At 42.5% G+C, this 27,480-nt stretch overlaps 1 protein-coding gene across 34 annotated transcripts in view; it reads right to left on the reverse strand.

Annotated features, from left to right (window-relative positions):
- The window catches only part of EPB41L3 (erythrocyte membrane protein band 4.1 like 3), a 145,338-nt gene that overhangs the window by 31,340 nt on the left and 86,518 nt on the right, over nt 1-27,480 (reverse strand). For all 34 annotated transcript variants that reach the window (XM_037379473.1, XM_037379468.1, XM_037379465.1 and 31 more), the window contains exons 4-9: nt 13,121-13,225; nt 10,759-10,801; nt 7,149-7,224; nt 5,491-5,709; nt 5,095-5,182; nt 1,248-1,400 (exon numbers count right to left, since the gene is read on the reverse strand). In XM_037379473.1, the coding sequence (XP_037235370.1) occupies nt 1,248-1,400; nt 5,095-5,182; nt 5,491-5,709; nt 7,149-7,224; nt 10,759-10,801; nt 13,121-13,225 (684 nt within the window). The remainder of the gene's footprint in view (nt 1-1,247; nt 1,401-5,094; nt 5,183-5,490; nt 5,710-7,148; nt 7,225-10,758; nt 10,802-13,120; nt 13,226-27,480) is intronic.

Here is a 27,480-nt window from a genome sequence, read left to right on the forward strand (position 1 = left end):
GCAGGAAACAGCAGAACAATAAAGATGACATAAGCAACACATGGGATGGTGAATCACATTACCATCAAATGTGATTCAGAAAGAGACTGCATTGATTATTTTGCATAAGGAACTATGACCACCTGGGCAGAGGATGCTACATACCAAGACCAGCAGAGCTCCACAGGGCTTCAGTGGTGGAGAGCTGGAGTGCGGGCATTGGGAACATCAGCGGCTATTCCTTGTTTGGGTTTTTTTTAAAATCAAACTGAAGACTGGGAAGTTGGTTGCTAAAACTGTGTCTGCTGAGAGGCAGGAGATGTAGGTTTGTAGGACTCAAAAATAAAGGCTCAGGCCCTGCAGCCCAGCAGATTTCCCAGGTCACTTATGAAGTCAGTACTGGAGACACTGGCTCAGGACTCCCAGCTGCCACACTGCACCCAGGGAGAAAAGGCAATCCTCAGCCAGGTCACCACTGTCCTGCTGTACAGCTGCACCCTCTAAAACGGGTACGGGTTTTTCCATCTATCGCAGACTGATTATTGAACCAGCACTTCAAATGGAGACACTCCTTTGCCTGTGATGATCCTGAACTACTCCTGGGATTTTTCCGAAGATTTATCACCTTATTTCTGGGTTAGCACAGGGTCAATCCATGAGGTAGGCATTTGGTATGCAGCCGGCTGAGCCACGAGAGGGCACTCACTGTACGAGATTTCGCATCACCTACTCCAGAGCCAGAACATGAGCTCCTGGGGGAAGTAATGTGCGTAGCTACTGAAAATGCTGCATAGAGGGATGCCTGACTCCGTTTTTATCAGTCTCTGATTCTCTGCTCCGACTCCAAATGTACTAGTCTGATATGCTTATAAAATTTGGTATGGCCTGTCTACTCTTAGTGGGTAAGATGAAGAGAGACTAATTCAATATGCAACATGATGGTGGATAACGAGTGCTCCACGAATAAGCAGTATGTTCTGTAAATTCCCAAGGTATTCTTAATACGAATGAGCTTTTAACATGCAGATGGACGTACTTATTCTTTGTGTTAGTCCATGGATGTAAACAGAGAAACACCAAAGAAGATTTTACCTGTACTTCAAATAAAGTATTTACCTATTCTTTCCTAAGAAAATCAGCACAAATTAAAAAAATATAAATGGAGAGTAATGTTAAAAGGCTTGTAAGACACGCCAAATCAACAAATCAATGAGAACATGGGTTTTTTGAAAAGGTTCATTCACTGAAGAGTGCCAGGATGCCCTTACCTCCCCTGGTCGGATTTTGATGTAGAAGTTGTTCCTCTTGTAGGAAATTTTCAGAACCTTTGGCCAGGCAAATCTATTTATTCTGAGTCTGTCTCTATATATTAAGAGACCACTTGCACAAACTCCTAGCATGATTTCCACTCCTTCAGAATCCTGGAAAAGCAAGCAATACACTTTGTTGAATATTTCTCTCCTTAGACCCTACAGTACTACAGATTCTTGTATACTGTGTCTCTATCTGAGCTACGTCTTTTTAATGCATCAGCTGTAGTGACCTGGTTTCTGAGAGCCACCCTACTCATTGACTGCATTCATGCAAGCAATAGTAAGGTTGGGCAGGGTGAGAGAAACTGAGTGTTGGGAATGTTTCCTTATATTTTAGAAAGATTCCAAAAGGAGAGGGGAAATTTTAGATGTTATTAAAAGAATGATATTAACCATAGAGCAAAATTTTATTAGCATAATTACAAAAGTGTTATTAGCATAAATACCAGATTGAAATTAAGTAGTTCAGCATATAAATTTACTTCTGGCATCACTGATCTCTGTGACTAAGCCTTGTGAATCACAGAATAGTTTGGGTTGGAAGGGACCTTAAAGGTCACCTAGTTCCAACCCCCCTGCCATGGGCAGGGACACCTTCCACTAGACCAGGTTGCTCCAAGCCCCATCCAGCCTGGCCTTGAACACTTCCAGGGATGGGGCATCCACAGCTTCTCTGCGCAACCTGGTCCAGTGTCTCATCACCCTCACAGTAATCCTTAGACAGATTTTTGTTCTATAGGTTGCTTGTCTTAGCTTTAGTTGGTTTGCTAGTTTCCTTAACGCTGCTGTGCCTATGCTCAGTATTTTTGCTTTGAAATGAACGGTGGGCAGAAAGTTGGACATTTGGACCAGAAAGATTTTTTTTAAAGCGTGCGACTGTGCCTGCGCTGTAACCCATGTTTGACAGGGAAGCTGTAGGTCAGACGCCTTAGCACGTCAAAAGATTTGGCCACAATCTTACTAGAATATACCCATAAATAGTATTTTTTAAGTAAGAAGTATACATTTCCCTTTCCTTTAGAAACCTTTGAACAGTCTACAACCAATGTTCACTGTTTGCTATCACCACTAGCCTTTATAATTCTGTTTTTTCATTTAGGTAAATAGTAACACTGCCAGATGAAAGAAAGATCCACCCTAAAGCACAGAGTTCTTCGTTAATCATTTTAAAATAACTTAAAGTTACAAAAGTCAGACAATATAGGCTATGAAGATGTCACCCTATGATAACCATTAAATGAATTCATTGTTTTCCTCTGGATTTCCCGACCAGCCATCTTTTAGGCACACAGTGCAAATCTGATTACATTTTAGGATGAACACGAAGGCACACATGGTCAGTCATGATGAAAAGGCTATGGCACAGCCTGAAGTAACAAAAACGGTTTTAAAATCAGAGACACAACATAGAATTAGTCCCACAGAATCATTCCAGTGTTAGAAAACACACCAATAGAAGATGTATGTTCCAACAATGGTGATCCTGCTCCTTAAAGGTAAGGTTTTTTTCCAAGCAAATTGTTTTCAGTGGACTTCAGTTTCACACTTCCTAAGCAAAGAGTCATGTCTAAATACAGTGAATACACTCTAAAAAAGAGTCTCATTGCCAGTAATCCCACTGCCTGGCAGATGCCTGAAATGCATCCGTGCTCAGATACAGCACATAGCTGCAGGTGCAAGGGGCTCCTTCTTATGATACACTTTCTCAAAAACTTGTGAAAATCCTTCTTCCTTCACCTCTACCTTTGCAGCAGATCTAAGTCCATTTGAGGCTTCTGTTAGTTGCTGCTCTCAGAGGCTGCTTTTCAGTGTGATACTACTGGTGTAAAATGAAACCTGAATAAAAGAATTTGGCTTTTTTCAGCAGCGATGTGGTTGCACGGAACAGAAAACTGTTAGCTGTAATGTCCAAGGCATGAGACAGTGAGCTGCATATCCCTGCAGCTCTGCATACGAATGGGGGGCTTTATCAGAGCTGTGACAGCCCAGAAGAAAAATTTGCCTATTTGAACACATTTTTTATTGTAGCCTTGTGTTGGATAATTGAGAACTAGTTTTAACAGCAGCTGGCGAGTCCAGCATCTGTTGAATACCTAAGATACTGGCACAGCCTTAATGAATTGACATTTACATAGAGACATCTGCCACAGCGTGACTTCAAAAAGGCATCCACAGAGACACTTGTCCCCTAGCCTGATACCATCAGATCTCACTGGCAGACCTAATTAAAACTAAACACGCAGACTTCTCATGCAGAGTTTACTCCCACCTTCAGCTCAGTTTCCAAGATTATTGTTGGGTTTCTTAATCCACGGACAGACCCAATTCAGTTACCATTGCAGCTTGTTAAATTAAGAATATCACCTTAGAGTGAGATCAGCTTGTCTATGAACTTCTCTTGCTCCAAGTCTTTCCACATAAAAAACAGAAGACTAAAACCGGATACTAATATTTTTTCAGAAAACAAATAGAATGGCTATCTTAAACCATCCTATCTTAAATTTCACAGCCGTTCTCCAATACACTGAAAAAAACACCTAGGCTGTTAACACTATGCTATGCTAAATTTTAATTAATAAACTAATAAAGCCTGTAATGTATTTAGAACAGGAACTCACTTTGTTGCTGTTTCGTAGATTTCTTCATGTTTGACAAAGGATGTGTAAAAAAAGCTACTGAGTGACATCTGCCAATCTGCTTCTACCCCTATTCCAAATATGCCTCAAGATTTTGTGCCTACCTGCAAGGCATGGGGAAGGCAGCATCATGCCTCCTGGTAGCGGGCTGCCTTTTGAGCCGTACCCAGATTTTTCATTTTCAAGACTGCCTTGAATTCTGTAACACACATGCACAGCTCCTACAAAATGCCCCAGGGAGGTGGCTGCAGGCCCTTTCAAGATCTGAGCTGAAAATTTATTTTGGTTCTTGAAAGGATCTGCTGCAGCACAAAACCAGGCTCATAATATTTTGACCTTCACAGAAAATGCAGCACCCTCCACAGCTCAGGATTCTTTGTTCAGCATTCATATGCCAAGGATGCCTGCTAACCTCAAAGATGTTAAAATCCATTAGCCTTACTTTGAAAAGTGAAGAAAAAAATAATTGTTATTTATTTGGAAAAAATAACAGCTAAAACCAAAAACCAGACAACCAATACAAGACTGGTAGATGCCTCTCCCAAGTCACAATAAGAATGACCATGTTTTTTTCATAACTTAACCTGCCCACAATTAGGGAAACTACTTCATCATGGGAGAATGCTTCCAGCAGAAACTGCAGCCCTTCCAGTCAATGGCAACCACCACATTTCAGAAGGGAGACGAGCCGCTGTCTCCCCATTATTATCGATCTGATTAGGCTTCCAGAACAGCTAATAACTGTTTGAAAGTTCTCTGCAGTGTTAGTTCTCTGCTTATCTAGTTAAGATACCATAGCTGGCCTTATTAAATTGCAAAACGTAGCTGAATGAAATGACAACTGATCACTCTCTGGACAGCTTCTAATATCCTTCCTCATTACTCTGTCCATTCAATTCCCATCCATCATTCCCAAAGGATTAGGCTGTTTAATCAACATGAAAGGTTGATGTGCAACATGTTTGAATCTATAGGCCAAGTTACGTCGCAGTTACAAGATATTTTTATGTTTATCCCATGAGTCACCTTCCCTGATGTTGACACATGATTTATCCCACAAAATGCCTGTCTCAAAACAACAGGAAAGAATAAATCAGGGAGTCCATGCAGATTCAAGTACTATGCCACAGGAGAGAGATGACCAGTGGAAGAACTAGAATACATACCTTGGCATGATGGAGATCTACTCCATACATTGATAGCTTTTTGGCATTCTCCAGGAAATGCATCTCAGCCTCTGCAGGTGTCATTCCCCTGAGGAAAAGCAACCAATTCTAACATCAATGTTAAGGAAACAGAATCTGAAATAAACCCAGTAGCTGGAAAACATTTTCAGCCTGTCAGAACTACAGCCTTAGGTAGCCAGGTACCCACCAGCAAAGCTCTGGTGCAGAGCCCGTTACCTTTCATGCTGCAAAGCTTTTTGCTAACTAAAGACATGGAGAGAAGTCTTGTCCAAAAAATGTTATTATTAAGTATACCACAGCAGATTTAACATTTCCTGATGCACCAGGACAGTACCCAGCAGCAGGCTACAGCCCACACTGATGCCCTCCACCTACCTGTGGCTCTTGTGCAGCTCGATCACTTTATCCTCCAGCTCTTTAGTGTGATTTGGCGCAAAGCGGAACTCGCTGATGTAGTCACTGCCGTACTCATCGGGGTCGTAGTCGCCAAGCTCCGACTGCACCGTGTAGGAGCCCAGCAGGGCCAGCGTGACGAACGAGCAGGGCAGCCGACCTGACACGATGTCATCTCTCAGCTGCAAGCAGAGGTAGTACCTGCAACGGAGCACCAAGGCAGCTCAGAAAGTGCTCCAGCACCGCTGTCCCCAAAGGAGCCCAAGCACTGGCAAGGGGCCTTGGTTCCTCTACTAATTTGCAGACAACTCTCAAGCCCAAAGTTTTTCATGTGTTAACAAGGACAACTATAATTTTGAAACAAAAAACCCATAAAAAACCAAACACTTGTCTAACTTATGGGTAGCAATGCCTAATTTATCTTTAAAAAGCAACATGGAGAGCTCTTAATAAAATAGGTCATTACTTTGTTTGGTGACGTAGATGGAGAATTACCTATTAAACTTACCAGGTTTCTATCATAAATCACTAAGATATATAGTTACTTGGTAATTCTTTTCTTTAAGTAGAAAAAAAAATAATCAAAACCCCCAAATACTGTTCATTAAATGGTAGCTGAACTCCATGCTGTTCAAAAACCCCAAGTTGTCTGTTCAGCAAACTGTTGAGCTTTCGCAAAATTATATTTAAACAGTAAATTCTGGTAAAACCACCAGAACAAGCAGTGCAAGGGGTCACCAGATAAAACACAAAAAACCCGAAGAGCACTGCTTGGTGGGTGGTGAAGGCACAGAGTTCCCAGGGGAGATCTGAGGACGACAAGCAGAAAAAAGCAATCCTTTCTTTTGGAAGACCGCTGTTGAAGTGTGAACTCTTGGCATACAGTCTTTCTGCACAGGGGACCTCTGATCTAAGCCAAAGGCTTCATGCTACCTTAAAAGCAACAAGTAGTCTACAAAGCAATGAAGGTAAAAAATACCCACAGGTTGCAAAATGCTGTAACAGGCTAGGGAAAGATTTGCTGATGGCACAGAACTTGTCATGACTCAGAAGTTTTCCTGCTTTATACCAATGAGGAAACTTGGAGGAAACCAAGGTGAGGGTTTGGGCTTTTTTTTGGTTATCGTTGCAGTCCGAGTACAAAACCAGAGAGCAGAGATGCAGATTGCAGAGTTAAGTGACTTGGATAGCAGCGAGCAGCCATTCACTACCACCATACTCCCTGTATTGTGCACATCAATTGCTTACCTTGTCAAATGATATACAAATTTATATGCGTGCCTGTTCTCATTCCACTTCTTTCCTTCCATAGTTATGACTTTACTTACAACAACAGCTTGTTATCACTGGCAAAAATGGGCATGAAGTATCTTTGTGAAAAATAAAATAAACTCTCAGGAACATGTATACTGGAAAAGCTGGGTTTTGGGGTTAAATTATACGAGAGTCTTCTTAGCTCTGAGGATGACACTGTTCACAGTGTCTTTTCTGCCAAAGCATTGCACATTTTCCATAAACTCGTAAGAGAAAGGAAGCCAATGGGAATACAAAGCATTACTTTTGTTGGATAATTAGAGTGTAAGTGCTACTACGATCAGCTTTTAAGCCCCTTCTAGAAAGGTATTTAATGCTTTAAACACCTGGTAATATCTTCAGATAGCTGGGCAGGGTCTGGAGGGTAGAATTTCACATTAAATGCAAACTGCCAAGCACCGCCTGGAAAAGAACACAGATTGACAGAAAGTACACTGTAAGCGCAAACGGAGATGCTCATGCTGTTCGATTACCAGCAGACTTAAAAATACCCCAGCCAAGCAGTTCATAAGGACAGGATATAGTATCTTTTTCCCATACATTGTTCTGAAGATACTACTTCTCCCTCTCACAATCACAATATTACATCAGATTTTACAGCTCTTTTCTTATTTATTAAGATTTCCACTCAAGCAAGGACCCTAAGGGAGCAGTGATTTATTACTAACAGCAAAAAAATGCTGTCCAAAAACAATGTTTACTGAAATTAACCGTCTGAAAAGACAGCCTATACAAGCTTTAAAAACCAATAACCCAGAGGTGCTGGAAACACCGCGAGCCAGAGCACAAATGGGATCTGGAGTGGGGTGATGTGCTGAGGTCTGGCCGCCCAAACCAGCTCATAGCATCCTCTCAGTGTGCTGCCTCAGCACATAGCTCCTGTCTCCAGCAGACATAAATTATTGTGCAGACAAAACTGCAAGGACAAACACAGAGAGCATGACTGAAAAACAGTTCGCAACACTGGGGAATTCTTACTTAGTTATCTCAGTAAGTTCAGGTGACCCATGGGATGGATACTGGTTTGCATCACCATGGTTTGTGAATATTATTTTTTTTTTAGTGTTAGCTTTAAATGTTGTAAAGAAAGAATATCAAGACTAAAAAAGAGAAAGAGTTGAACGTAGCATCTAAATATAAAAGCTATTCTGAAAAAAGGACAGGTTATACAAGTGCATGTCTCGAATGCAACTAAAAAGCAGTAACAAAACCCCAAACCACAGTGTTCTTACAAGCAACACAGTGTTTTTTCAGTAACAAGACTTTTCACCAAGGCCTCTGTTGTGGGATATGCCTCTTACACGTACTTCTGCCACATAAATTAAATTATATATATAGAAATGAAAACAAAGCCAAAGTAATAACACTTCTGTTTCCCAAAACACATCAAAGTCTAAGTGCAACTCTAACTAGAAATAAATAGTTGTCTTTTGAAAAGTCCATATTAGCCAAGTAATGAGGAAGTGCTTGTGAACATTGTGAAAAACAGGACTCTCTCTTACAAATCTGACAGGGTAGGGCCTTCCCATGGTCTTCAGTGCAGGGGTACCTTGTGCCTGAGCACCTCCTAAAATGTATGGGGTTTGAAGGTGTATCTGGTGAGTTCTTGAGTAACATAGCTTATACTCTGGACAGGTCTGCTTACCTGGAAATACTGTATGGTTGTCCTAATTGGGTGTTTGGGAGTATTTATTTAAGGATGACAAGGAAACTTTATCCTGTGCAAAGCCCCATCCACTTTGGTCATGCATGCACCTGAGAAAACAGGCTCAATGTGCGAGAAGACTTTTGATGTTTACCATCAGCTCTCGGCAAGACTTTTGGGCTCCTTGATTTCAGGAACTTTTCCACTCTCTTGGGCCACAAAAGCTCCTGGAAGGAAGATTTGGCTGGCAGCAAGTATGGGGCATAGTCCCTCCAAGGAGTGGACTGGCCCCAAGGTGGGAGCGGAGCTTGTGCGTGACACCTGGCCCCATGACAGAGGGAAGGGGCCATGGCCTGAAAATCATTCCCCTGGCACACATACAATAAATCAAACCTATGATAGAGCCTATCGTATAGCACGTACTGTTAAAATACCAGAGTAAGAGGCCTTCACCCCTCACTTACAGGGGTTTAAGTAAGACCCAACACTGCGCAAGTCAGCGGCTATAACTAAGGGGGTGGGAACCAGGGGACGCACACATGGCGACAGCCTCATTTCTCAACCACTGGGATGAAATCCCTGGGGTCTGCAGTGGGACCACAGATACCTGACTGTTGTACAGCTCAACCAGCATTTAGCAGTGTTGTAAACACACACACACACACACACATATTTTTGGAAAGTAGGGTAACAGCCCTACTCTTCCATCATTGTCCTGTTCCAGACTTCTGGGGGAATTGTACACAGCAAGCAAATTATTGCTGCCATCGTCCGCACGTACAATTCTCTCTTGCATCAAGTCCAGGATGAGCAACTTCTGCCTGGCTGGTCTCTCACTGTCACAACCCCTCGTTGTCTATCTCATGGCTCAGGCATATGTTAAATGCATTTCAAATCAGTGGTGTGGAGCTGAGCTGCTTTACTTGCATTGACCGTCAGTGCAACCTGACCCATGGAGGTCTGTCCTCCAGATCCACCTTCTCCAGAGATTAAAAACCCACAGATTTTCATTACTTCTTACTGCAGATCACTTACTTTGAATGAAAATAATACAAGTGGGAAGGTGTGGTTGCTCATAGTAAGTGGAGAAGTTTTCGAGCCAGTGTAAATTAACCCTTTGAATCTTGGAGATTCTTTCCCTGGGCCTGACCCAACAAATGCAAACTACCAGATGTACTCACTTGTGAAAGCAGAAGTGCTAGAAGACATCATTTAACAAAATGTGAAAAGAAAAAAAAATACTGAGGCTTTCCTGCCCAAAGAAGTAACAGACACAAATATTTCATCAATTTTTAAAAGTGAGGGGGGTAAAAAAAGGTAGGTCAAGTTTTGAGCCTGGCAGTCTTAACAAGGTTTTCTTTCAAGAGTTTTTTGAATTTCTAATGTAGCTGATGGCTAAATTTAACAACCAAGCTTTTTAAATTATTCACGTGAAGCAGAAAATTGGTTCTCTGTGAACTGAATGGTCATTTTAGGAGCAAAGTTCAAGCTTTTGAAATGCAGGAAGGTAGGATTTTTTAGACAGAATGCTATCTTTGCATCAGTGAAGTATTTGGGGGGGGGGGGGGGGGCAGGGCACGAGCAGCATTCCTGGATAGGATATAAATATCAGTAACACGAAATAATTCACATGCATAGCCTAGTCCCTAAGGTTACATTGCTTCATGTAAAACCAAGTTTCTGCATCTCTGCAAATGTCAAGTTGCTTTCAGCAACGCAAGCTCACGTGTTACAAGACTCAGTAACTGCACGCACTCATTATGGGGTAAAATACGGAAAAGATACAGGTAATTCCTTTGCCAGAGACTCAGGACAGGATGCAGAAGAAGACTGTGACATAGGCTTTGTTGCCTCAGGGGGAGCATGCTTTCCTGGGGGAAAGCATCGAGAAGGGGGCTGTGGCCGCATCCCACCTGTCCCTTCGATGTGTGGGCAGTAGGGCTGGGGCAAGGGGGCTGCTAAGCCCCTGGTGCTGGGGGCACCCCGGTGGGACCGGACCAGTCCTTTGACCCAAGAGCAGTGAGTAATCCCAGCTGTTTAGGAACAAGCTCAGACGATCAGAGGGTCTGGGCAGTGACAGGCGCCTGGTGCCTGTGACACCCCGCCTGCATGCCAGGGAGCCTCCTCTGCCTCTCGCTCCCCTGCCTGGCATCACACGGGTCCGATGCCTTCACTGACACTGACAGCACCTTAGAGAAGGAGACTTTTCTGTGCAGATTTTTTGGGTCCAGATACACCAGAATGAAAGTTTTCCAGATCCCCTGAAATGAACACGCAAATGATAAACTTACTTCGGATCTGCTTCTTGACTTCCTTGGCAGGGTCCAACCAATTCTGCAATGAAAATGTTTCCTTTTTTCAATTTCAATTAGAAAACACAACAAACATCATTTTTAAAACAGCGCAATGAGTCAAAGCTAGAACACACAAAGGTCTGCCACCCCTTTCTCCCTGGAGCAACGGTGGGCAGGGGTAACACTGTCTCCAGATGCGGCCCTGGGTAGAAGCAGGATATTTTATTAACCTTCCCAGGCATTAAGGGGCTGAATAGTTTGAAATAAAAATAATAATAAAAAAATATAAATTAGTAAAATAAATCCACAGAAATCTTTTTCCAGAGTATCTTCCAGGAAAACAAAATTTCTACAAGCTTGTTAAAAAAGTCTTATTTTTGTTTGTTTGCTTGGCTGTTACTTTGCTCTAACCCTGGAAGGGCTGCAAAGCCTTGCTAAAGGGTAAGCAAGTGCGGCATATGGCACCATCCCATTTGCAACCTGGCGTGGGAACGTGGAACTCCCTGGGAGCAGAGGGAGCTTGAGGGGAAAGCAAAGGCAGAACCACAGCACTGGAGCTGCCCCCATCCATGCCATGCAGAGCCCAGGGACTATGAAAACAAAACCCCAGCTGAGGAGGTGGGGAATTATCACAGCAATGTGTTACTATTCCACAGAAGTTCTGGAGCAGATGAAATTCCTCTGGAGGAGATGCACAGCAGCTTGGGGATTCGTAGTGCTGCCGCTACCGTGCCCCCTAACAGAATCAAATTAATATTTACAATGTGTCACACAGCCCAGAACAAAAAGCAGCTTCCCCTAGGAAAGTTCCACTTTCTCCAAAGAAAGATAAACAAACCTATCAGAGGGAAAAAACGCAAACAGCAAAGAAATAACAAACAAGCAGAACAAACAATCCCCCCTCAACAAAAACAATCGGCTTTCAGCTGTCCAAACCCAGTCTGTGGTGCAGAACATGAGCCTAAAGAGCTCCAGCTATTGAGCACAAAAGCACGCTATGCACCAAGAAATGAAAGATGCATCAGGATTTCTATTTTCAAAGATGACATGTGATGTGGGCACATATATTGTCTTGCTGGAAGTTAACTGGCCGAGGATTGAGGTGAATTGCTACGTACTCTGATATTAAAAACATGCATGTTATTGATCAATAAATGTGGTGGCAGGCAGCTATTCTTTTAGCTGTTTAGCTCTGTAAAGTAACTGCTGATCTATAAATGTTTAGTGCTTCTAAACCACCTGTTACTAATGAATACATTCTTCTCTTTCCAGCACAGGAAAGCACATCTGTCTGGAAATGCACTTAAACATCTGCCTAACTTTTACCACAACTCCAAATTAAGCATACGCTGAAGTATTATCTTGCACTGCCATCAAACAAGTGTCTGTTTAAATGATTTTCTGAATCAGAAGCAAAATCCTCATATTTAGAAGTCTGTGAAGAAATGGGAAAAAGAGAGACAAAATGACTGATTTCTTCTGCATCATATATATGACTGAAACAAAGGGAAGCCTAGAGAATACAACTGTTATTCTCACAAGACATAAACAGCTAAAGAAGTAGTAATAGCTCCAAGCTCCATCAAGGAAGACCTTTCAGGTCATGCAAGGCACAAAAAACCTTCACCTGGTGAGCTCTGCTGGGCTACTCCATATATCGCTAAGAAGTTTTGTTAATGGTTTCTTTCAAAATACCTATCTTAAAATCACACAACCTATTTTAAATTATCCCTTGATACTCTCTCTTTCATCATAATGTGTCCAAACCAATACATCTATCTCACCTGCACATTAGATCATCACAGACACTGTTAATACACAGCTTATTTAACACTGCGGTTGAGATGCAGACAAGCAGAATGTGATTCACTGTTGCTACCAACTGCTCCTGAAGATTAATTTCTTTAGCCAAATCAACAATAATGCTAAGATAAAGCAAGTCAAGACTTAAAGCCTTACTTTTATCTTAGCAGTTAGCAGAAGCAGTCAATCAACCCCTGCCTATCTGTAGTTCAACCACCATATTATTAAGACGTATTTTAGTAGTGTATGTTTAGTAGTCTACCTATGAATGTAAATCTGACTTTCATCTATGGCAGTAATGAAATAAATCATAGTAGAAAAAACCCCAGCTATATGATTAACTTCTTTCATGTCATAAATAGCCAGCACAGAGGGAAGCCAGGGAAACACAGACGATGCTCTCAAGAAGTAGAGTTACAAAAAACAATAGCTCAAGCTATGTCTGTGAAACTTGGAAGATAAAAACCACCTCTGGACTATCAGTCATTGTCTGGGGGGTGTCTTGGGGAGCTCTGATGTTCACATGCCAAAGGCCAGCCGCAGTTTTGTGGGTTACCTTTTGGTTTTCTGTGTCTCTGTATGTCAGCCCAAAGTAGTCTTTTTCCAAAAGGTTCAGATGCTCACACACTTTGTCAAATAGCACTTGACCTCTGGAACGTTTCTGTGGGAAATTAACAGGAAAAAAATAAATCATGTTTGCATAATAAAGTAATATACGCATTAAGATGACACCTTTTCTGTTTAATTCTCAAATCGACAACCCTAAAATTATTTCGTTCAACTCATCCATCTTTCAAATCTATTGGCCTGGAGCTTAGTAATAATCTGCTGAATGGGGCAAATCTGCTTTTCATGAAAGTTCAGGTCTGCTTGTGGAGTTAAAAATAAGTCAATACGTGTCATGTTGCAAGTTTCAGCGAGCAGATCTCTTCTGTCTTTTAGAAATTCCAACTTCAAACGCATGCCAAGGTCCCATCTCAGCAAACCGGAGCATTCTTTGCGTGTAACAGTGGCAACAATCAACAGTATGAAATACTCCGTCATGGACTATTAGAGCTGTGACTAGCGGGTAATCCACTGGAGGAAAAAACAAACGTGGAGATATTTCTTGCTTCAGTTGCAATGTGGACTGATTCCAGGATCAGGTTTTTTGTCTAATATACAGGGAAATGCAATAACACCATCTACTGAAATCACTGAAAGAGCCCAGCATCTCATTGGGAACGCAGCTGGGTAAAAAAGCAGCTTTCCAGTGTCCCACTAACCTCCTTCACTGTTATCATGTTAGATGAGAAGATCTCTCACTGTCAACAGCCAAAGCCCTTAGCAGAAGCTTCGTAGTATCTCTCGTATCGGACAGTAAAAATTCAGGTCATCCTAGTTCCCAGTGTTGTACGCGATGTTGAGAAAAAAATGTCCAAAAAACCAAATGCAGACAGAAACACCCCCTTTATAAGCTATGCATCCCAACTTTGATGTGCATTAATTATGGTAAACAATTCAAAATTATTCAGGCCACTGTTTCATCACTGCCTGCTTCCTTAAGTGCAACTCAGCTAAAGGAAAAAAAATCTCCCCACCTCGTTTCAAACACATGCATACATAAATATTTTAGTTGATGTCAGCAGCCCCATTTTCTTTAATTGTAGCATAGATATGACTTGAAGCAGACTGCAAATACACTACTGTCTTCAAGTGCAATGCAGGAGGCTGACACAAAAGAGGAGAGAATGTTGCCTCCAAATTTCCGCGCCTCTGCTGACAGAGCTACGCCCGGACCATGTTGTCAGCCCAGCAGCCTTGGCCAGGGGGGTGGATGTTTCACAATCCAAGCTGACACAGCTATGCCAACAAACCCGTGGAGCCCAACACTGGCCTCAAACTATTTTAGAAGTGGTAAGCAAGCCAATAGAAAAAAAAAAGAAAAGAAAAGAAAAAAGAATTGAGGGTTGCTGCCTAACACCCTGTGAAAACAATGAGAGAGATGATGGAGTGTGTTATGCAGTGTAACCCAATTTATGTTAAATTTGGCATTTCTACTGGGGCTCTGATGGTATGTTAGAAAGGAAGCAGGGAAATATCCTCTACATTTTTATCCATATGGAAACTGAGGAGCGTGGCTGATAAGAGTCTAACAAGTGTCCTCCAGCTAAAAAACCCCAAAACACCAGGCACAGAAATGCATTACAAGTGTATTGCTGTAACTTCATTTACTGTGCCTTCCAGTATCATTTAGGCAAACAGCTCTAGGGCATTGTTCTGCTTGTCACATGCTTTCCACCCTGTAGTAGGAAAAATAACTGTACCCCTTTATAGTATATACTTATACTATATACTCATACTATAACTCCTTTGTAACGTCAAATAAATGCTTAGTTAATTTTTCAGCCCCAGACTTGGAAGGTGATAATAAGAGGTTGGTATTATTATACTTGATGATCCATAGAGAGGATCAGGTGGATAAAAACTATCTTAGAATTTGCATGCAGAGCGGAACCAACTCAGAGCCTTCCAGCTAAAACAGTCACATTTCTGCTATAAGCAAGCAATGCTGTATTTTGCCAAATTTCTTGCTTTTCTACCTGAAAACAAAACAAGCGGTTATACTGAATGGAAAGAAATAAGCAGGTTGAGATCTAGAGGACACTCGCTTTGAGAAACACTATGTCTGCACCACCTACATGTATTTGAATTGTGAGACTTCAATGTCCTCTTAATTTTAAGAGTCACACAGGGCAGCCAACACAGGAGCTGTTTTACGTGGCCGATCCGTGCAGATACACAGATGCCAGCTTTGAGAAACAGCAGCTAGTAGCTGCAAGGTGTGCTGTTTTAGCAGAGAATTGCAGGAAACAGTAGCGTGGGGCTGCGCTGTAATAAAAAGCAACCAACCAAAGTAAAACCCCAGCACTCAAGACTTCTTGTTTGGCTATATGAGGCAGACAAGTGAGACTAGGTATGGCAAGCTTGCAATAATTTGCATGGCTCATTTTTTCTTCCGTGACGAAATGTATCCTCTTCCTGTATGAAGACACCCAAGTTGTACTCAGCCCCTTTCCACAAAACTCCTGCTGCGTCAGGATATGGGGAAACCCTGCCAGTGCTGCGAGAGGATGTCAGAAATAGCATGTATAAATGACAGCCCTTCCCAGCTGGGGTCCTCTTCTCACCAGACACCAGGTGTGAACAGATGACGGTTGAGGGAAAGCAAGCCTTACCAGCACCACCTTCCTCCTCACCCGCCACAGAAACACCCACGAGTGGCCAGACGAGCCCCATGTTGCAGGCTTGCCGCTGCCCCTGAGCGCCTCTTCCCAAGTCAGAGCTGACTCCTGGGAGCAAGACTGGGAGAGCTGCTGTCACCTGGGGAGTGGGGGCCACCTGGCAGTGGAACTGCTGTCTTTCTACTACAAAGACCAAAAGCAATCCTCATGCACCCATGTATATGCAGCATTGCCTCTTGGTATCCAGGCGGCGTGAGCGCGCACACTCTGTCTAAAATATCCTTGCTTGGAAACACAGTGAGGGGAAGCTACTGCATAAATCCATGGGAAATTCAGAGGTTTAGTTACGAATCTTTAACTAAAGCAACTGAACATACATCCCATGCTCTTGTTAATAGCTTTTATTTTACCATGTGCCCAAATAAGCATGCCAGACAAGGCATAGGTGTCATTGCTTTGGCAGGGAGAGAATGGGAGGAAGAGAGAAACGTCAACTTACAAATTCACAGAGCTCCTCAACCGATCCTAAACCTTTGCTTTCAGCCATTTTGGAGTGACAAGTCTAAGGCAATGAAGACAGACAGTCTGCTGGTTACTGTGGAACACAAGTTAATGCCAAAAATGCTAACCAAGTTTCAGCAGCCCAAAAAATGTGGATTAAAAAAAATAATTTAAAAAATTAGACTTCGTGCTGTAAAATACTGGCCCTGTAAATAAAGAATTTTTCTGAGTTGTAAATATGGCAAGACTCCTCCAGAAATATTCTTAGCTATTTTTCAGGCATGAATGGGATAAAATGAAATGTGCAGATGCGGAGAAAGAGACAATCTGCTCAAGCTTTGGGAAATCAAGACAACAGAAAGAATGCCAAAGATAGACTGAATGGTATAAATAAGTACAAAAGTCTGTGAGCAAAAACTTTATGCTTTTCACAAATTCTTCCCTGCAGCTCTATAAAGGCCTGGGCTCTCACTTGAAGCTGGAATGGGAGTAAACAGCCTCCTGGTCAAGCTCCCAGTGAAAGGAGCCAGCAGCAGCGAACTTGGCAAGCCTGTGCCCACCAGCAATTCCCACATGCAAGGGAGAGGAGAGTCTGCCTCTCTTTCCGCCAGCTTCTCCTTGTTTTGGAGCTGAGCTTCTCCCTCCTTGGGAAGCCAAAGGCCACAAAAGCCTCTCCAGTTCCCTAATTGGCTTCTCCGGAAACAGTCCACGCTCAAACCTCTCCACATCAGGCTCTTCAGCCCATATCCCTCCATCACACCTCCAGTCCCCCTAGAAGATCACCAGACCAAGATAACACGTTGTACACCACCGAGAGTGAGGAGCTCAAAAATTAAGCACTTCCATCTTAGCTCTGTCTGGATAACAAGATTATTATGAAGTCAATTACTCTCACTGGTGAACATTTGGGTACAACGTCTGGTACTTATAATGCAGTAAAATAAGGAGAAAGTTTCCCTTTATGATGATTAAGCTCATAAGCTGTAATGTACTTACGATAAATGAACATTATTAAAGTGAAAAAACACAAGCCTTTGTTACAGATACGTTATCACTTCAGCCACAAAACATGTACTACACATTAATATAATCAAATAATCACAGATTAGCTGAGGCTGGCAGGCACCTCTGGAGACTGCCTAGTCACACCTCTCCCTGCTCAAGCACGGCCACCTAGAGCAGGTTGCTCAGGATCATGTCCCACTTGGGTTCTGAGTATCTCCAGGGACCCCACAGCCTGTGTGGGGAACTTGTGCCAGTGTTTAATCATTCTCATAGTAAAAATGTTTTTTTCTTCCATTTAAATGGCAATTTCTGTATTTCACTTTATGCCCCTTGCCTCTTGCTCCAGCAAATGTGTACCACTGAGCACAGGCTGGCTCTGTCTTCTTTACTCCTCCCATCAGATATCAATACACATTGATAAGATCTCCCCGAGTCTTCTCTTCTCCAGGCTGAACAGCCCCAGCTCTCAGTCCTTCCTCATAAATGAGATATTCCAGCCTCTTCATCACTTTTGTGGCCCTTCGTTAGACTCTCTCCAGGATGTTCATGTCTCCCTTGTACTGGGGAGCCCAGAACTGGACCCAGCACTCCAGGAGCTGAGTAGAAGGGAAGGATCGCTTCCTTTGACCTGGTGGCAATGCTGCCCAGATTGGCACTGGCCTTCTGTGCTGCCAGGGCACGTCACTGACTCTTGCTCACCTTGTTGTCCATCAGGACCCTCAGGTAATAATAAACCCTGTATTGCAACAATCAAGCTACTAAAATCATGTTACTGTTGTGATAAGCAATGAGAAAAATTACATGGGAAATGAGCAACCAACAACTTAACACAAAGACGTGGCATCAACTTCCTTGTCATGCAGGTGCTAGTAAGACCCCAGGAACCCTCTTTCTTATTTAGTGAGATACAGGGAAAAGAACAGAAAGATTTCAAATGTTATGTGCTGGACAGTGCTTCCCAGACTAGAAGCTAGTTGTGCCAGAGGAAAAACTTACCAGGATCCAGAACTGCCACCTCCAAGAAATTTTGCTTCTGTGCAAGCTGTGTAGGCCTGGCTGCCCCACGCTGTGAGGCACCATCTCTCAGAAACATCTCCTTCAAGCCGCTGTGGCTCCCCATTGGGCAACCCTGCCCTGCCCCTGAGACATGACCATTTGCAACCTTCTTGCAGGGCGTTTTGGCACCCACCTTGGTGATGCAGCCTGAGCCTCTCTTCTGATGCACCCTCACCCTGAACAACACACCTTCACTTGCCGGTAACCCCCAAGCTATCGGACCAGCCATCTTCCCGAGCTTTATTCCAGCAGAGGCATGTCCATGCTGAGGAGAAGCCCACTTGGGCTTCTTCCAGACCAAATCCAACTCTCTGTCTGACAGGTTTCTCCCTGTGGAGGGGCAATGCTGCAGCAGGATTGGTATCTCCTCAAGGCTGAGGAGCCCTTGTTCTCAGAGGGTTTCAAGGCATCGGCCAGGCAATGCCACCACTGGTGTGACCCAGCGCTGGCCATCACCCTGCTCCTATCAGGGGCTTCCCCAGTCCCTTTGAACCAGCCCAGCCATGACACTGTGCTCCCTGTGCCCCTTCACAGGTGCTGAGGGGTTAATCATCGTGTACCCAATTAAAGTGTAGAGTGTTTGTCTACTCTCGTACTCTATTTTTAGTCATGAGCAGATTACCTTCCTCTTACTGACAGGGAACTAGGATGAGGAGATGAAAAGCAGAAAACAGCCCTCTCAGCTTCCTAGAAATGAAAGCTATTGCAACCTCCAAAGTGACGCATTTTGGAGCAGTTCTATTTTTGCATCTGATGCTGCAGTCTCATGTGGATGCAAAACGCTGAGCAAGGGCTGTCTGCACCATGCAGGCATGCCCCTCCTGTCTGAAAGCAATTACAAGAGATCACATTCAGACCAAATTTTACAGGCAAGAGAAAAGCCAAAGACAGAAGGAGTCCCACAACCAAACAGTTATATCAGAATTCATTTCTGCCACCAATAACCATCATCTTCACTGCACAGCAACTGCAAGGTCAGTGCACCACAACAAATTGAAATTTCACCTCCCTTTCTGTTCAGTCAAGGAGCACTTCAAGATGAACAAGTATCACAGCTGTAGACCTGGATTTTAAATGGAAAGAGTTTGCATGTATCTTTCTGTGTGAATTCATATGCAAACACATTGCTGCTTTCCTTGGGAAAGCTGTCAAGCTGCCAGTGAGCAATGACACACTAGCACTAGCCTGGCGTAAACTCTGCACAATTACTGTAATAACTCTAGTTGGGCACGATCACTGGAAGGACAAACAGATTAGTATCATGAAATCCTGGTAGGAATAATTGGACTTTAACTGATGTTGAGGTTATCTGGTTCACATTCCTAATTAGCATTCGCACTTTCCAATGGATCTTAACAATGCACTGTATAAATGCGTGGGCTGGCTCTAGCCTTGCATGCTGTAATGTATTTTGGCATGTGGCTGTACTAACCTCTTCCTTTACCCCTATTCTTTCTGGTGGGCAAATACTAGCTATTTTTTTTAATTTATTTGCAACATGCATGATTAAAAAGATTGCAATTGTGTCCAGACCATTGATACTATTTCATTTTATTGTTTTGATTTAAACTGCATTTTGCACATTACTCTGGTCAACACTGGTTTCCGCACTGCACGGGCCACATGGTGGTCTCCTCTGTGCAAACATGAGGAAAACACCCATAAAAGTTAAGATGCATATGACAACAAATAACTAGCAATCACAAGGGGAAGTTTCTCCCTCTGCACGTTGCAACTTCTGCTGTCATTCTTGCAACACAAACAAATGTAAATAATTAACTGGTTGTCAGGAATACTTTGTACTCGCTGCAGTGAGCACTCTTGCCACAAATTCCCCCAGCTGAGTATCCAAGTTGCTGAATTCCAGCCTTCTGACAACACACTTTCTCATTCTTTCCTCATGAATTATCCAATTTACACAAACATATGCCCAATCCCAGGAAAAAAACCCAAACAAACCCAAAACATTACTTGCAGAAATAGTCATCACTTGCAAGCTAAAGTGTTCAAGTGCATGCAATCTTCCAAGATCTCTTTTGTATTGAGAACCCCATTTCTTGGGGAGGGATCTGAACATCACATATATGCCATAATTTAATATGCATAGGCAAATACGTACATACAAGTTTATAAGTGAATATTCAGTGTGGTCCCAAATGCAGAGGAGCTGCTGACCACACCACAGCACTTTTCCTTCTGTGGAGTCAGTCAGAAGTCCTAAATTCACGCAGCCATTCTGGTAAACAGCGCATTCTTATCAGTGAAAGAAATAAAAATCTACATACTATGACATTTTCCATGTTCTTTATGAAAGAGCTTGAGCTGGTCAAGATACAAAGGGCTGAACTGAGAAATTCTAGAAGCTAATCAACTGCACTTCAGGCTAGAAAATTTCCAAAGAGGCAGAATGTGTTTTTTGAACAAACCTTGATTAAAAGGTGAAAAGAAATTAGCAGGTTTATTTTTTCCAAGAAAGATAAATGGGAGAATTCATTCCAAATAAGTTCAACTTCATTTCACTTCTATACATTTTTAATTTGCATTTTCAAGGGATTTGCTCTTGTACTGTTTACACTTCTCCACAGTTTCTCCCCACAAGGAAAAAAAGATGAGGGAGAAAAGTGACATAAGAGAAAAGAAACTGAATTTCTTCTGTCACAAATCACAAATCTGTCATTCCTTAATTGAAGTCCCCAGAAGGAATCTAGTGGGGACCATTCAGGAAGAAGAATAGGATGGACAATCTTTCCTGGAGTGTTGATTGGCAGAAAATCAGCAAGTTTTCCCCCGGTTTACTGAAGTACATCTTACAGATGACACATATAACTTGCAGGATGAATTTTATGCTTTTAAAAGCATAACATGACTTAACCACTAGAATTTAGGCCCCTACGTCCCCCTGCTGTGCTTGCTGAAAATGGCACCGGCAGTTCCAGAAATATCATCTGAAAGTTCAGTGTATTGACAGCAACGTTCTAGGCATTTTACAAAACATTTTTAAAGAAGTCACATCTGCTACAGACCAAGAACTTTGCTGAAGTTACTGTTACATCGCTGTACACCAAGGTTTGTACACCAAAGACAGTACTAAGATATACAGACTGACAAAGCAAACAAATACTCTACTCTGCTCCCCCACACTGACATAGAAAAGTTCAAGATAAAAGAAATTAACCCATTTGGTCTTTTTACTCCAACTATTTTACATGTCTTAGGGAGAAATCTTGGGTTTGGCGTACACAGAGTATGAGAACATAACTATTCCGTGCATGGACATAATAGCCTCATCCCGTTTGTAAGCAGTTTGCCAGCACGTGTAGGAGATACTCAACAAGACCTTTCTGCCAGCGTTTCAGGTAGAATAAAAACATTAATAAATACAGGCAATGAAAAAGGACAAGTTCAAAGCAAAGCGCATTCATTTTTCAGTTCTCAAAAGGAAGTACCATTTAATCTTTTACATACTTCAGTGGTAAACAGCCTTTAGAAATGTCACAGGTCAGAATTCCAAATACAATCTGCTGAATAAACAATTTAGCCAAATGCAGGAAGAACTAAGAACTAGGTAATTTCAGAAAGATTTAGTTGAATAAAAGCTGTGTTAAAAATATATTCACATTGAAAAATAAAGTATTTCATACAAGGAAATGCTTTTCCTGAAAGCTACATGCCCACACAAGGTCTCCACATGTTCTATTTGTTTATTAACTTTTTAATGTGTGAACCTGCATATACATCCCAATAGATGACTAATATATTCTAATAGTTTGAAATAAAAACTGCAATAGTACTTCACCTATCTCTGCTTTTTAATTTAGAACTCTATCCCATACTGCTCTGCACATATAAATGAACGCCACATAAGAAAACTTACAGTGGACTAGAAGGTATTTTGACATATGGTGATGGCTGATCATTTTCTTTGTATCCCTGCCCTCCCCCCCCCCCCCCCCCAGTACAATTAATTTAACAGCTTATTGACATTTATCGTAGTACAGGGCATACAAATGTATTATCATTCCTGAAAATAACCTTTTCTGACACCTAGATATTTAATACAAACATTTAGATAAATACATAACAATTTATGCTACAGTTGCAGACCTGCAGCAAGTGACAATGACATTGTATAACATGACATAGTTTTTATCGGGGGCAACCTTCTTTAATGCTGTTTGAGCTCGCAATCCTAAAAAGCCAGCACTAATCTAAAAAAACCCAGGGAACTGCTAAATCCCAGTAAGAAGATTGGTGACCTAGTCCCGATTCTTGGCATCAAACCAAGTTAGGGTTTTTGCCTTCTACATCAGCAGCAGAGATCACACCAGCACTGGCATCATATGAGCCCTGAGCATACAGATGTGTGCGCTACACAGCTGGCATGCTAAGGAAAAAAGTGGGCACTTTGTTCACGGCAATGCAAAGCAGCAAAAGGGGACAGCTGAGAAATCACAAATACTCTGGAGTGTGTCTTTATACGTGGAAGCACAACAGCCACGGCTGCATGTGCACAACAGACACAGAAATAGCTGTCAAATGTGATGATTATCAAAAACTTGGACATCCCAAGTGCATCAGCAGAACTCATACAGTAAAAATTGAGATCTGCTTACAAGCACAACTCTCTGATAAAGCAAAAAAACAGTGGATACTATTTCCCAAACAGTAGTTCAATTCTCAGCACATTGATTAGTCTCACAGATTTGCTAAATCCTGACATAAAACAGTAAAAACGTATTCCATGATTTTGGAGGCTTTTCAACAGAGTAAGCACGCCCTTTGCTCAGCTTTCTTGAGAAGGCAGATTGTTTGGGCTTGGATTTTAACTAGACGTGCAGTTATCGGTTGGCTTAATGCCTCCTGATTGCTCTACCACCTCCTGCAAGACACTGCGGCAACTCAGGCGGGTCCCTGGGGATTCAATACAGCAGTTGAAGCTTTCCAGTGGGGGTTATAAATGCAAGTATTTTCCTTACTCTACCAATACTCGGATGAGCTCCACAAACACTCATCTCTTCTGTGTAACTGCAACCTATGCACAAGCCTAGCACCGGCACAGTAAGGGAAACTAACCACTGCCTGTAACATAAATAGTTACTGGCACATATCAGAAAAAATCAACCATAAACATTTTGTTTATTTTCAGCTGAAAAAAGCTCTACTGTCAACATAGTCCGATTTACAGACTAATCTTGCCATATGAATTTAAAAGCCACGGAGCTCTTCCTGACCTACATTGCTGGGCTGGAGTGAAAAAAATAAACCAGCCACACAGAAACTGTAGCACAGAAAGATGCTCTTGAGGCAGGAGAGACAGCACAATGATCGGGCTTTAGGATTTGGGGTACCTTAGACAGTATCACACCATCAGTGCTGGGGTTGTCAAGAAAAATAATGTAGTCTGTTCTAAAGCTACATCCAAGCTACATCCACTTAAGATCAAAACCATTTCTGCCAGAGCAAGATAAACCATCACAGACCTCGCTGCCTGTCAAAGCTTTGCTTTGCAAGCAGGTATTTCCTCACCACCCAGTCCCATCTCTGATATTTTGTTCGCTGTATCAACACAGGGATAAGAAAATATAAAAGCAGGCCAGCAAACATTGCATGGGCCTCAGCTGGAAAAAAACCCCACAAACATATGAGGGGTTAGGATTTTATATGACAGCTAATATTTTTAAGGGACGATAATAAAGTGAACATTTACTTAGTTTTGGTCTGGAAACAGCAACTCTAAGTGTTATGAGGACAGTGCCTGTAAAATGGGAGCAACGAGAAACAGAGTTGGAGATGAATTCAGATGGCTCAGTTGGGAGCTGGAGCATGTAACAGGCACTTGAGTAACACAGAAACAGGGCAGGAACATGACAAAATGCAGGGAGGCTTGGTAGAAGCATGACTGGGCAGTGCCATGGAAATCAGCAACTTCTCTGGAAGGATGGGCATTGAGTAGAGGGTGGAATAGACACCTTGTCCAGAAATAGGAGGAAGCTTTAAAATCTGAGCATCCATTTGGAGAAGGGAAAAGGGCAAGCAAAGCCATTCATCCACTGTTTATGATTTATATTCCAGTAGTGCTTCAAAATGCATGCAAAGGTTGGGTGCTGGCTGAACCAGGCACCCCAGTAAGAAGCAGCAGGCTCTCTAGGGTGAGGACCACCCCCGGGCAATGAGCCTGGAGATGACAAACGTGGAAGGGCTGACACAGTTTCACCCTGGTGAGGCCATCAGCAAGGATGATGACAAGGATAGGACTCCTGGACCCAGCAGACCTCCACCTGTCTGCACAAAAAGTCAGTGAAAGATCATCCTCTCCTGGGCTCTTGCAAAGAGGTTAAACAGCAAAAAGCCTTGCAGTACCTGGCTTTGTGCATGACCAAAAAGTTTTCTTAAAACTTCGACAGATGGAGAACAGGCTCCTGTGGTCTGGCTCATGTTCAACTGGTGCACCAAGGGGAGGGAACTGGAGGCAACATTTCACTAGGAAGTTTTCAGCTGATCATTTATTCCCTAGAAAACTTGGTTTCAGGGCAGCTGGAACTGTTTGTCAATGTAGGTCAACCCCTCTCAATAATTTTCATCATTATGAAAAATGGCTGGTGCCTCCAGAGTATCAAAATTAAGACTTTTGTCTGCTAAACCCATCATTTCACTGCCCAAATAGTTTTCAGGATCTATTAACGAAAGGCAAGAGATAACAAAAAAAAATTGTGTGTGTCCTTGCCATATCCATTTTCTGCATCTAGTCCTGTTATTATTTTAAACTTTTGGCATTTATTTTGATTGTGACCATGTCCTCTGCTGTACCAAAAGGTAGAATTTAATGTCCAACCTGTTGTTTACTCTGTATGACATCTGGAAGAGTGACTTGGTTTCAATTCTTGGTCCTCCTTCAGTATCTGTAAAATACTTGCATATTAACTGGATGAACTACAAGAGACCCCATCTAATTGCTCAGTTGGGTTTTCTTACTAAGGCTGTAAGAGACCCTTTTCCCTGAATACCGCACAGGCCACATGTTCTCAGCTGCGAGGACCTGCAGGGGAGCTGAGCCTCTCCTGGTGAGGAGGAAATGCCCCAGCCCCACAACTGCCACCTGGCATCCTCCCTGCTCCTTGTAGGGTTTCCAATAGGCTTTGCTCAATCTGAAGTGACTTTTTTTGATTTAGATTTCTTTAGCTTCAGTAAAATAATAATAATAGTAATAATAATACTACTATTAATAATAATAGTATTAATAATGAAAACAACCACCACCACCACTACTAAAAGGGGAGCCCAAACACTTTTATTTCTGTTTCAATTACCAAACTGAAGCAAAAAACCTTGTTCCGCTGAGGCTCACAGCTGATTAGCAGGAGCTGGACAGTATCAGTATTGATTTCCATACTGTCATGCTTCCTGACAAGTATTTTAACTCATAAAAAGCTGCCTACAGTACTTGGATAAAGTGAGCCAGAAGAGTTGTATATTAACTCTATTCAGCTGGAACATACTCAGGCAGTACTCGGACCCCTACTGACATGTGTCAGGTAACATAGATCTTAACTAAATCCCCTGGCTAATCTAAGTCAGCCCTAATTAGTGGGTTTGGGGACAGAAAACATTCTGCATAACAACAATGATGCATCTCAAGCCAGTCACATTTACTGAAACATGTCCCAGGGAAGGAACAGAAACCTAAAACAAAGCTCTTTGTATTAAATTAACTGAAATGTTAGCAAGGAGTAGGTCAAAAGGAGAAGACTTAAAAAAATTCCTTCTTGCATTCAGTAATCGGTTCCACATGTAAAGCCATTTGCAAGGGACTGTGAAATTTGTTAAACAATTAAAATGTGCAGGGGGTAACTGAAACTATATCCTTCAGAAAGCAGAGTGCATCTTATTACAGAAGTTTCCTTCCTGACCTTGAAGCCTACCTCAGAACGCATGAGAAATTCAATGTTATTACCCTCCTTGTGTGGAAGTGGTGCACAGGTCCATGCTGGAAGAGCTCCTGGGGAAGGGTTAGCTCGGACGCTGCATGGGGAGGGGGACATGGGGGCCAGGCATTCCCCCACGGCCCTACAGAAATGCAGAAGGGTTTTTCCTCTACAGGTAGCCTTGCAAGCCAGGAAAAGGAAGACATGCAGCATTGAAGTCAGCCACTGCTCTCCTTAATTTCTGGCAGTGCTGGCAAGGCAGAAATAAGTCTGCTTGTTCTCTATTCTTCAAGCCTGTCCTACAATCAAATTTAACAATTTATTTTTTAAGGAAGTGTCTGTGTACTCTAACTTTTTAAGAGGAAAAAAAACATGTGAAATGCCATATTCCAACCTACTTGAGAATGCATTTATTTCATGCCCATTTTGTGTCCAAAAAGGAGTTTCAGCACAGGCTTGTGTAGGGCAAAGGGACCACCTGTTCACTCCAACCTCCCTCTGCCCATGTTATAAACCCTGGTTTCAAATGTACGGAAATAAAACTTCCACCATTCCAACTCAAGTGTGCTACTCTGAAGTCACCCAAGGATGCAGGGAAACCCATTAAGAAAACGGTGTCTCCATCAGGGAGGCCGCTGCCCGAGGTTCATCACAAAGGCATAGCGGTAGCTACAGCACCAGACACCCAGCTACTACCCAGGTTCCAGCAGCAGCACCACTGAGAAAACTGGAGGAAAAAACCCACCAACCCCAAACATTGTATTTTCACCAGTCCCCTCCTCCCCAGCTGACCCCCACCCACTAAGAAGAGGGGATACCAGTAATGCTTTCTGAGGTGTTGGCTTCCCTTGTGCTCTGCAGCCTATCTGACTCCCACGGCAGCACACTCTAGGATGCAGTGCCGCAGCGATGCCACAGACAGGCTGCCGGGGAAACATTTGTTTTCATTTACTGGTGTCCTGCACGATAAGAAAGTATTAGCGGGTACAGGAATGAAGAAAGTGTATAAATTACCAATGGGCTCAGACAGCTGAGTCTTTGAAAATGAAATGTAATTATTTTACCATTTATTTAGACTGGTTATGTTAGAGCTTTCTGATCTCACTTTGCGATTAATAACATGTATACATTTAGAACAGAAATGAAGGCAAATTCCAACCTGTTTTAGGAAGACACTTCAAATTAGGCTACATGTAAGGTAGAAGATG

Source organism: Falco rusticolus, chromosome 3 (assembly GCF_015220075.1).
Source record: "Falco rusticolus isolate bFalRus1 chromosome 3, bFalRus1.pri, whole genome shotgun sequence".
In the NCBI taxonomy this organism is placed as follows: domain Eukaryota; kingdom Metazoa; phylum Chordata; class Aves; order Falconiformes; family Falconidae; genus Falco; species Falco rusticolus.